Source organism: Saccopteryx leptura, chromosome 2 (assembly GCF_036850995.1).
Source record: "Saccopteryx leptura isolate mSacLep1 chromosome 2, mSacLep1_pri_phased_curated, whole genome shotgun sequence".
Lineage (NCBI taxonomy): Eukaryota > Metazoa > Chordata > Mammalia > Chiroptera > Emballonuridae > Saccopteryx > Saccopteryx leptura.
This window is the reverse complement of record NC_089504.1, coordinates 325440883-325451629: the sequence shown is the minus strand read 5'-3', so window position 1 is coordinate 325451629 and position 10747 is coordinate 325440883. Positions and strand designations below refer to the sequence as shown.

Here is a 10747-nt window from a genome sequence, read left to right as displayed (position 1 = left end):
CATGGATACTGGTAATTTTCCTCAGAAACTTCTCTCTCCTGCATCCAGCCCCTCCTCTCCTCTGCATTTGCATTGCCTTGTCAAATCCTGAGCACCAGTTAGCAGGCCAGAAATAACTTCCTATCCTGTGGCGGCTGATTCTCTAAGTGACAGCTCTGTGTCTGTCCTGCAGCTGCTGACAAGCCAACTGATGCCCTTGACCCACAAGTAATGGCCAGATTCCTTGCTCTGACCTCCAGGGATCCAGGCCTTTCAGCCCCATCTCACTCCTGCACTAAGTTCAGTGCTGTTCCCACACTTCATGCTCTTTCGGGCCTTTGAGCTTTGCACATCTTGTCTTCTCTTCTGGCTGTCAAACTCCTACCCATTTTCAAGATGCAACCCAAACCCACACCTGCTACCTAAGGTAATCCACACTCCAGGAGTGAGGCTCCAAATTCACCTTATTTCCCACTCATTTGGAAGAAACTGAGTCACAACCACCCCTGATCACTGAGAAAGGAAAAGAACTGAAAGATACCCATGAAACCAAGGTTGGCTGTTTCCATTTTTCTTTTTTAATTATCACACTGAAATCCACTTGGGAGGCAGGCCGTGGTATTGTGCTGCCAGTCAGAATAGACCCTCCCCACCACCACCATGGGGCCAACAAGCCACAGTTGGGCTGGAGAACTGGGATACGGGACAAGAAGGGATGGTGAGGGCATGTGGGCAGGGAGAGGAGAAAGCTGGAGCCCTTGATAACCACTCATAAAGGTGAGGAGTTCCCTCTGCCACTTCATCCCTGAGTGACACAGGGTGAAGTACAAGATAAGAGGAAGCCACCCTTCTGACCAAAGTCCCTTCCCCAGGTCAAAGGGAAGAGACCAAAGACAGCAAACAAAGGCCAAGGAGCCCAAGAAGGAGATCAATGATGAGTTAACAGATAAAACAATTAGGGATAACACCTCCTCTCCCCAGCCCAATTTTCACATTTGTGGTAGAAACAATTTGACAATATAAAAAAAGACCTCAAGTAAAATTTGAAATCCCTGGTGAAAGTGGAGAGAGGAAGTGGAATCCAGGAGTCCTGAAAGTGACATCTACAATCCAGAGGCTGGAACCAAGCCTTGAGGGCTGGGAGGGAAGGAGGAGCTCCACACAGGAAATTAGGTCACCTGCTCCGTGGGCCTCATCTGGATGTCTCCAATCTGCAGAAGGCACAAAGGTTTGAGGCAGCCAGGACACTCTGCCCACCCCCTTAAGGCCTCCCTGCTCTCCTCCTCTGGGGGACAGCTGGGGTGGACAGCTAAAGCCACTTACCTGGACATGTGGGGGGGCGCTGAGAACATAGATGACAGCCGCAGCCACATCTTCAGGTTTGAGACACTGAGAGCACCGGGGAAAGGAGAACTGAGATGAAGGCAGAATGGATCCAAGCTCCCTCCCACCACTGAGGTCCTTCCTCTCTAGCATCCACATTCCCACCCCAACCTTCCAGATGACAGGCTGGCTAGAAGGATGGGGTCTGAAGGCCAGGGTTGCCCTCCCTCTGCCTTCACTTAGAATGAGTGGCTTCACCAAGCCCAGAGGGAGGCCCCACCTCTATTTGTCCATAGATAGCAGCTGCCTTCTCAGGATCCTTGTCATGGAGTCTGAAGGCGAATTGTGTCTCCACCAATCCTGGAGAAATGCACTGGGCGGAAAGAGGGGGTCTGCTCAGGAGCTAAGCTCTATTCCACCCCCACTCCAATCCGAGACCAGGCCTTGGGAAGGCTGGAGGGAGAGGGTAGAAGTCACAAAGCCTCAGCTTCACAGAATGGCTGCTCCATACCCAGCAGCTGCCTCCTTGCTCCAAAGCTGCCACTGGCAATGGTCACAATGATATCTAGCATCTACAGAGCCCTTAATATAAGCCAGGTAAATGTTTATAAAATGTCTCTTTAAAAAACTCTCATAACCTGATAGATTATCATCTCCATTTTCCAAAAAGAATGAATAAGTTGCCCAAGGTGATTTGGCCTTCAAGGGAAGAGCCCAGAGTCCTGGTTTCCCACAATCCCTTGCTTTCCCTCATTCTCACCGCACCATATTCCATTCAGGCCAGACCCCTCCCACCCCAAAGTCTGTGACAGGGAAAAACTCAAGTACTGAGCAGGGCTATGCAAGTAGCAGCAGAGCGCAAGAGCTCTGTACCCAATACGCTCGCAGGGGTTCTAAGCTTGGCTCCCCGAGCAGTATGTGTGTGGGGTGGAGAGGACCTGTGCCTATCCCGTCCCCACCAGGGCCAGACCACACCCTCACCGTAGCTCGGATGTGGGTCTGGGCCTCCCGAAGCTCTAGCCGCAATCCCTCTGTCAGTGCAGTGACGGCATACTTGGTAGCACTATAGAAATGGGTCACAGACTGGGGTAGCACTCGGTGGCCAGACATGCTGGGTAGAGGGAGGGAAGTGGAAAGAAGAGAGTGATGCTCCCAAGAGACCAGCAGTGCCCCCTGTTGTACCAGTCAACCCCACTACCTAGATGCTACAGGGAAGCCTTCTAAAGGGGACCTCTGGAGACCATCCTTGCAGCTCACTAACTTGGCTTCTCTTATTCAAGCAACTCCTGAAAACCCTACTCTTCTAGAAGTCTTCCCTACACTGACTGCAGAATCCAGTCTCTTGGTCATGCAGACCATCAAAAATCTCTCAATTTCGCCTGACCTGTGGTGGCACAGTGGATAGAGCATCAACCAGGAATACGGTTCGTCAGTTCAAAACTCTGGGCTTGCCCTGGCCGGTTGGCTCAGTGGTAGAGCGTCGGCCTGGCGTGCAGAAGTCCCGGGTTCGATTCCCAGCCAGGGCACACAGGAGAAGTGCCCATCTGCTTCTCCACCCCTCCCCCTCTCCTTCCTCTCTGTCTCTCTCTTCCCCTCCCATAGCTGAGGCTCCATTGGAGCAAAGATGGCCTGGGCACTGGGGATGACTCCTTGGCCTCTGCCCCAGGCGCTAGAGTGGCTCTGGTCGCAACAGAGCGACGCCCCGGAGGGGCAGAGCATCGCCCCCTGGTGGGCAGAGCGTCGCCCCTGGTGGGTGTGCCGGGTGGATCCCGGTGGGGCGCATGCGGGAGTCTGTCTGACTGTCTCTCCCCGTTTCCAGCTTCAGAAAAATACAAAAAATACAAAACAAAAAAAAAACTCTGGGCTTGCCCACTCAAGGCACATATGAAAAGCAACTACAACAAGTTGATGCTTCCTGCTCCTTCCCCTGCCCTTTCTCTCTGTCCTCTATCTAAAAATAAATAAATAAAGCAGGTCTGGCAGTGCCACGGTGATAGAGCATCCACCTGGGACACTGAGGTCCCAGATTCGAAACCCTGATGTCACCAGCTTGAGTTGCAGGCTCACCAGTTGAGCCCAAGGTCGCTGGCTTGAGCAAGGGGTCACTGCTCAGCTGGAGCCCCCAGTCAAGGCACATATGAGAAAGCAATCAATGAACAACTAAAATGATGCAATTATGAGCTGATGCTTCTTATCTCTCTCCCTTCCTGTCTCTCTCAACAAAATTAATCAATTAAAAATTTAAAAATGTTTAAATAAAAATCAATAAATAAAATGTTTTTAAAAATCTCTCAATTTCATCTGTGTGTTCACTGATAGGGTTTTACTGGAAGATCTCTGGGGGCAGAGGCCATGTCTCCCTGCTCAGAGTGGGGTTTCCCCAGTGATGCCATGTAGTCTTTCTTTGTATGATGAGGTGGGTTCCTCCCAGGGAATGGAGAACCTCAGGGCCAGGAGGGCACCCAGGCTTCAGCTGGAAAGACTCATTCCAGTCAGCTGTTCTTTCCCTCACCATACCATAATCATGTCATTCGGTGTTAACTGAATATCAAATCCCTATTTTACCCAAAAAACAGGTCCAAAGAGGTCAAATAAGCTGCAGCAGGTGACCCAGTTTGGAGGGTGAGTGGTGAACCGTGCTCTAGCCCACGGCCACCTGTCTCACCTGTTGATGTTAATGATGTGCCCGTCATCCACTTTCCGCTCCTTCATGGACTGGTAGGCTTCCCGTGTGCAGATGCTGAGGGCCAACACATTCACCTGTGGGCCAGGGAGGGCCGTGGGGTGTCTCCAGTGTGGGTCCATCTGAACAGGTGATGGAGCCACAGAGAACCCCTGGTGGGGGGCATTTCAAAACAGTGTCTAGGACCTACCAAAAATCAACAATGGGCCCAGGGCATCTTCCCTTAGGTGACCTTCCCCCGCTAGCCACCAGCCCCAGCTGACAGCAGAGGCAGATTCCCTCCCTGGGGGACCCCCAAGTTCCTGCAAACAGGAGTGGCAATCCCCCAAGTCCCACCCTCCATGTCTTGGCTGTCTCTGCAGACAGTAGAACGTTTGCCTTGGGGAACCATCTCCTTTTCTTTCCCAAATAAATACCCCACTCTTCTCTGGCACAGTGCCCTGGTCCTGCTCTCTCCTAAACAGCCTGAAACCCTTCCTAAAATGGCTTTAAAAATCTCTCCGCAAGCAGACCTTAGGCTCTCCGCACCTTATCCAGCTATTCTCTGCTCCTTTCAGGGTCAGAGAAGGCCTGGCCCTCCTTTCTTTAACCTCTGTTCCATCTACAGGCCTAGGTACAGAGACTCTCAAGAGGGTGGGGTAACTTGTCCCGAGGGCATGGGGGCTTCCTGCCTTTTCTTGGCCCCTCTCTGCCCATCCCTACTCACTCAGGTAGAGGTGACCCCGAACCCCTACTCTTCATGGGATAAAGGCTTGAAGAAGTATCCCGGCTCTAAAACTCCTGCCCAGCCCCACCCTTTAGCTTTACCCAGGACACCAAGCACAGATAAAGCTTTCAGCAGGTCCTCATGTCTCGCCTCTCCAGAAGAGAGGGGACCAGCTGGGAGATTAGATGCTTCTCTTTATCAAGTGTCAGAGTCAGGCATCAGGACAGAACACCCTTGGTGTAAACCTGTTTCAACATTCTCAGCAGGACACAGGAGGCTTTCAGCCATTTCTGGTCCTCTTAGTTGTTTGGGTTTGAGGGGCAGAAAACAGCTCCTGAGGATAGAAGGAGTAGGAGAAACAGATCCTTTGGGGCCAAGGGTGTGAACCTCCCAGGTCTGGGGGGTTAGGGATGGGAGTGGAGAAGATGCCTCATAGGATGATCCTAACAAAATTATGTAATGTTCAAGCTGAAAGGGGCCTTAGGGATTTTAATTGAAGTCTCTCACTTTATAGATGGGCAAGTTGAGATCCAGGTTGAGAGATTCACTTACAGCAAGTAAGGACCACACACAACTCAGATCTTCCAGAAGGCTCTGTGAGGGCAGGGAAAGTGCTTCATTTTCACTGTTCATTGTTTCAATGCTCACTGTTCATTTCCTGGCCTAAGCATCTGTTAGGTGCTAAGCTACTGTGAGCAGATATAAAAAGTACTGTGGGCCTGACCAGGCGGTAGTGCAGTGGATAGAGCGTCGAACTGGGATGCAGAAGACCCAGGTTCGAGACTCCGAGGTTGCCAGCTTGAGTGCGGGCTCATCTGGCTTGAGCAAAAAAGCTCACCAGCTTGGACCCAAGGTCACTGGCTCAAGCAAGGGGTTGCTCGGTCTGCTGAAGGCCCGTGGTCAAGGCACATGAGAGAAAGCAATCGATGAACAACTAAGGTGTTACAACGAAAAACTAATGATTGATGCTTCTCATCTCTTTCCATTCCTGTCTGTCCCTATCTATCCCTCTCTCTGTCCCTGTAAAAAACAAACCAAACCAAAACAAAAAAAACAAAAAGGACTGTGGGAGGGAAGATACATTCCATTTACACACTGCTTTCAACTTCTCAGAATACTTCCATGCCCCAATATCGCCCCACAATACAGTCCAGAAGTTGAAAACCCATGTCCTGCAGGCTGTGTTTGGGCCACACTTAATTTTAAGGCATTTAAAACTTATTTCCAACATGTATTGGAAAGTTTCATTCATTCAAAAAAACCTATTGAGTGTTTACAGGCTGAGGCTATAAGAGAATAAAAAAACAAAAATTCTTACCTTTCTGGTGAATGGGAGAGATGGACTGTCACATAAAAATCCAGGCTCCCCACTCCCTCAAGGCAATTACAAGATCTGGCCATACTGCCCAGGAGCAATGACACTGGACTTCAGCAGTGGCTGCCCCTGTACCTAGCTGTGTGCTCTCTCACTTACTGCAGACCCCACCTGACCTGCCTCACTCATTTATTATTTACCTGGCCACAGGGGACACTGGAGTGTGTGATCCCAGATATTGATGGTATTAGGTGTGTTCATGCCAGTTAAATGTGACAAGACTGAAGCTCAGAAAGGGTAACTACCTGCCTGAAGCCACCTAGTTACTGGCAGGGCTGGGTAGGAACATCACTTCCTGTCTCGTGTCCTTTTCTTTCCATAAGACGATGTTCCCAAGTACTTTACACAGTGCAGAGGTATAGGGACATTCAATAAACAGCAGTTCTCTCCCCTACCGATCTTTCTTCCAATAGAAGAAATCAGCCTAGACTTTAAGAACTACACCCAGGGGCTCAAAGGAAAGAAGAATGGAAAAGATATGTCCATTCATCCACTCACTATCCCTCTGGTAAGAAAACAAGCAAAGGGACAGTCAAGGTGCCCCAGGCAGGAACCCATAGCTCCCTCATGCTAGATGTCCTATCCTGAGCAGTGCTCTGGTTCACAAACCCCTGGCTCCCTGCTGTCCTCCCAGCCCACCCCCACGCCAGGCCAGCAGCCCTTACATTGAACATCTCCTTCCAACCGCTGGTGCTGCCTGAGAGCAGGGTGTCAGGCCGGGCCAAGCCAGCATTGTTGATGCAGATGTCTACACCGCTGTGCTGAGAGCGGATAGCTGAGAACATGGAGAGGATGTCCTCTTCATTTGACAGGTCACATCTGTAGGGGATCAAAGTCCCGGGGTAGCCTGCACTCTTACATTCGGCAGCCAGCTCCTATGAAACCCAAAAGGGATCTAACTGGGGTAAGCTGCTAACTCCCACATCTCCCCAGCCAGAGACAGCCTCCCTCTGCTGTCACCACTTATAGAGCTCTTTCCTTTGGCGGCCACTTTTTTGTTACACTGATGGGACTGCGCATCCCCAAAGCTTGCCCTCTTCGGTCAAAGTCCAGGGAATGAGAGCACTCCCTGAGTAAGGGAGGGGAAAGTTGAAATTATCAATGGAGGAACCTCACAGATAAACTAGCGTCTTTAGTCCTCCGAAGAAAGAAGGGCTGGAGCTCGGAGGGGGCCAAAGAAGCGAGGGCAGGGATCTGGGAATGAAATGATATTTTTCTGCCTCTCAACAGGAACACCTTCTCTGCTCACAGGTAGATGCATCTCTCACCTCACCCCATGCCTCTTCGACCAGTGCCAAGAGCCGCTGTGCCAGTTATGCCAGGGCTTCGATCTTTTCTCTCCCACCACCTTGTTCAGAAGGGCTTACATCTGAACTCTCAACTTCCCTCCACAAATCCCAGAGTTCTCACACAGACTTTTCAATTGAATCCAACTGCCAGTCTCTCTTTGTCCTCCCAACAGGAGGGGTCAGGAAGTCAGGACCGATTATCTCCCTGTCCCACGGTGCAATACCTTCCACCCCAAAGTTTCTCTGGAGACTACTGAGGCAATTCAGGTGGCAGGTGACACTGGCACCCCTTGTGCATTGCCAGGGCCCTCAATACATTGAAGTCCTGAGAAAGCAGAACCACTGGGAGACGGCGGTGAGGAAAGCTGACATTGAGAAACAGGAAGCAACAAGCTATGTGGCCTTGGAGGCCCGTGACTGGGCACCTGAGTCTCGTGACCATGACTATGTACATGTATGGGAGAGAGAGAGTTGGGGGGTGTGGGGTGCCCTAGAGGAAAGCCAGCTTGGCCAGCTGCCCTGGCTTCTAGCCTCCCTCCTCCCAAACCAAGCTGGGAATAAATGGCTGGATCAGGTGACCTAGGAAATTCTTTGCTGCTTTAACTTTCCAAGTTTAAAAGGTATAGTCCTTTGGGATTCAGTAGCCCCCCTTCACCCAATTTTACCTACTCACAACCACCTCAAGAAATAGGGCCTCTCTCTGTAGGAGGCCAGAACTCAAACTGTTTTAATATCAATCTGTCAATAAAAGCAGACGGTGGGCAAGGAAAACTACAATTCTCCCTACCTGGCAAACTGACTCAAAGCACCCACAGAAAAGCCAGAATAAGGGACTGAGACTATATTCCTCCCTGTCACTGCCTTCTCATTGCCTGCACGCCCCCCCCCCCCCCCCCCGTCCTCATCTGCCCTCAGAAATGACCTGAACTCATGTCAGTCTCCTCACAGAGGAGGCATTCTCCCCTCATTAAAGGAGCCATCATGGGGCTAAGTGATCAACTTGGGGATTCCCTTGGGGCTCAGAGAATCTCTTTCTTGGCTAGTGGGAAGAGAAGGTAAGAGTATCTTTAGAATTGGGGAACCCAATGGTCTTATCCCTGGCATAATTCTCTAGTCTCCAAAGCTCCTGAGCTCTGGAGAAAAGGAGTGGTAGAGTAAGGCAATGGTGTAACCAGGTGACCTTGGGATTATCTAGGTTATAAAGTATACCTTTGGTCAGCAGCAGGGGAGGAGACAGCCCTCCTTCCTGTACACTTTCTCCCTCTGCCCCTCCCAAGGCCTCCTTACCCTTCCACTGCCCAGGGACATGGAGCGATGGTGGATAGTGTCCTGCAGCTAAGCACTAGCCCAACCCTCAGTGTTATTTTGCTGGGCAAATCCAGTGAACTATGATGAAAATTTCTCTTCTTCCTCCATGCTCCAACATGACCAACTTCATTTGAACTCCTGTAGAGCTCTCAACTCTGCTCCCAACCCCACTTTAAGAGAAAAACCAGGAGTTTCAGTTCCACATTACTTCGTTCCCTCAGGGCTCACAAATTAAGTGACTGACCTACCTCACCTACTCAGTCCCCACCTAGGGCAGTAAAACTGGAGAAAGGTCTACTACCTGTGACAATCCCATTGTCAATCCTCTTGGGTAGGGGGTTAACCCTCAGACTTGGGGCTTTTTTGCGGGGGGGGGGGGGGACTAGCTTATTTTGTTTGTTTCAGAAGGGCTCCACTCCCACCTCAACCCCAACCTCAGACTGGGGTGAAAAATGATCATCTAAAATCTCTAGCTCCTGCTCATCTGGCTGGCTAGCCACTTTGCTTCGTTTTGTGGGTTAAGTCTGGGGACCAGAAGAAGCAACCCAGGAGCCAACCTAGCCACTAAGGGCAGAAAACGTTCTTTCCTTCTCCCTGGCTGCCTAGCTAGCTCCTGATCTCTGGTTCCCCTTTCCTCAGCCTACTTGAGCAGGCAGGTAGGAGAGAGGGAGAAAGACGCCAGAGTCAGAGTTTGATACAGTGGGGTAGAGGCTGTCAAGAGAAAAGGCTCCTAAAAAGGCCGGACTTGAAAACGCGAAGGTAGAGGCCTGTCCTAAAGGATCCAAGAGGCCTCCCTTACTAGGTACATCCACACCTTCTGCCCCTAAGCCCCTTGCAAATAGCCCTAGGGAGTGAGGGCAGCCGGACTCGGGCCACTTCCCCTCCCCCACCCAGACCCTACCCAGCGGAAACGACGCCTCCCACAGCAACTAGCTCCCCCGCCAGGCCTTACCTCTATGTTGCCCACAGTGCGGGCACAACCCACCACCTTCAGTCCCTGCTGGACCAAGGCCCGGGCCACGGCCGCGCCAATGCCTCCCGAGGCGCCCGTCACGAGTGCTAGCCGGTCACGCCAGCGATCCATGCCGCCCCTGGCCATGGTCCCGAGCCGCCCGTCCACCTCACTCCGCGAGCTGGGCACTTGGTTAGCGGAGCTCCGCCCTGGGTCGGAGGAGTCTGGCTGTTCCCTTACGGCTGCGGAGCCCGCCGCCGCCGCCCGGTTCCCACCAGAGCTGCGCTTGGACCCGCCTCCAACCTGGTGGGCCTGCGGCCGGGCCTCCACCCTCCTATCCTCCGCGATCCGCCACATCCCACCAGAGGGCGGTGGCAACCTGCCGACGGCCCCCGGCGCCCGCCGCGCGGACACGGCCCCGCCCCTTCCGGGCCCGCCTGGCCCCCGGCGCGGGGAACTGTAGTTTCAGCGCGGCTGGCCGGCACGAGGGTCCTGGGAGCTTGTGGTCCTGCCACCCTGGCGCGAGTTCTTCCGTTTGCTCCAGGCCCGAGGACGCACGTAACCTCGCCTCTTGCTCAGTAGCCCTTCCCTGTTCCTCACCCAAGACCAGAAAGAGGCATTAAGGGCACCTAAGGTGACCAACGCCCTACTAAACCAGCTGGTGGCCGATGGGAAGGATTCAGCCCCAAAACTGGGTGTCTCAGCCCTCAGCACTGGGCCCTGGCCGGTTGCCTTAGTGGATAGAGCAACCATCTGCCTTCTCTCTTCCTCGCGCAGCCAGTGGCTCGGTTGATCCGAGCACTGGCGCCAGACGAGGGTTGCCGGGTGGATCCTGGTCCCCGGGCATGGGGAAGTCAAAATTAAAGTGAAGCAGCAATGAATTGACACTTCTCACTCCCTGCTCCCCTCTGTAGTCAGTAAATAAAATCTTAAAAAAAAAATACAAATAAAAATGGAAATACCTCCACGTACAAGTGTTATTAGGGGATTCTATCCCATGGACTCTTAACTGCCCTAGACCTTCTCACCCTCATTACAGCAAATATATCACAATGTATACCAAAGGTGAAAGCAATAGCTAACATTTATCGAGCACTTCCGGTATAGGCACTTTTAAGCACTTTAAATATAT

General features: G+C 52.0%; 1 protein-coding gene across 4 annotated transcripts; it reads right to left on the bottom strand.

The window, feature by feature from the left end:
- Positions 1-756: 756 nt before the first annotated feature.
- On the bottom strand, positions 757-10190 carry DHRS11 (dehydrogenase/reductase 11). Of its 4 annotated transcripts, none has more exons than XM_066363203.1 (7): positions 9616-10181; positions 6732-6941; positions 3968-4137; positions 2284-2413; positions 1583-1675; positions 1303-1368; positions 757-1190 (listed from the first exon to the last, which is right to left on the bottom strand). In XM_066363203.1, exons 1-7 carry the CDS (start codon positions 9970-9972, stop codon positions 1149-1151), a joined length of 1068 nt encoding a protein of 355 aa, XP_066219300.1. In that variant the 5' UTR covers positions 9973-10181; the 3' UTR covers positions 757-1148. The 4 variants fall into 4 exon arrangements, 3 of the variants coding, with proteins under 3 accessions (XP_066219300.1, XP_066219301.1, XP_066219302.1); XM_066363204.1 differs by having other exon boundaries at positions 3968-4107; positions 9616-10178; XM_066363205.1 differs by having other exon boundaries at positions 3968-4062; positions 9616-10164.
- Between the last annotated feature and the right edge of the window lie 557 nt (positions 10191-10747).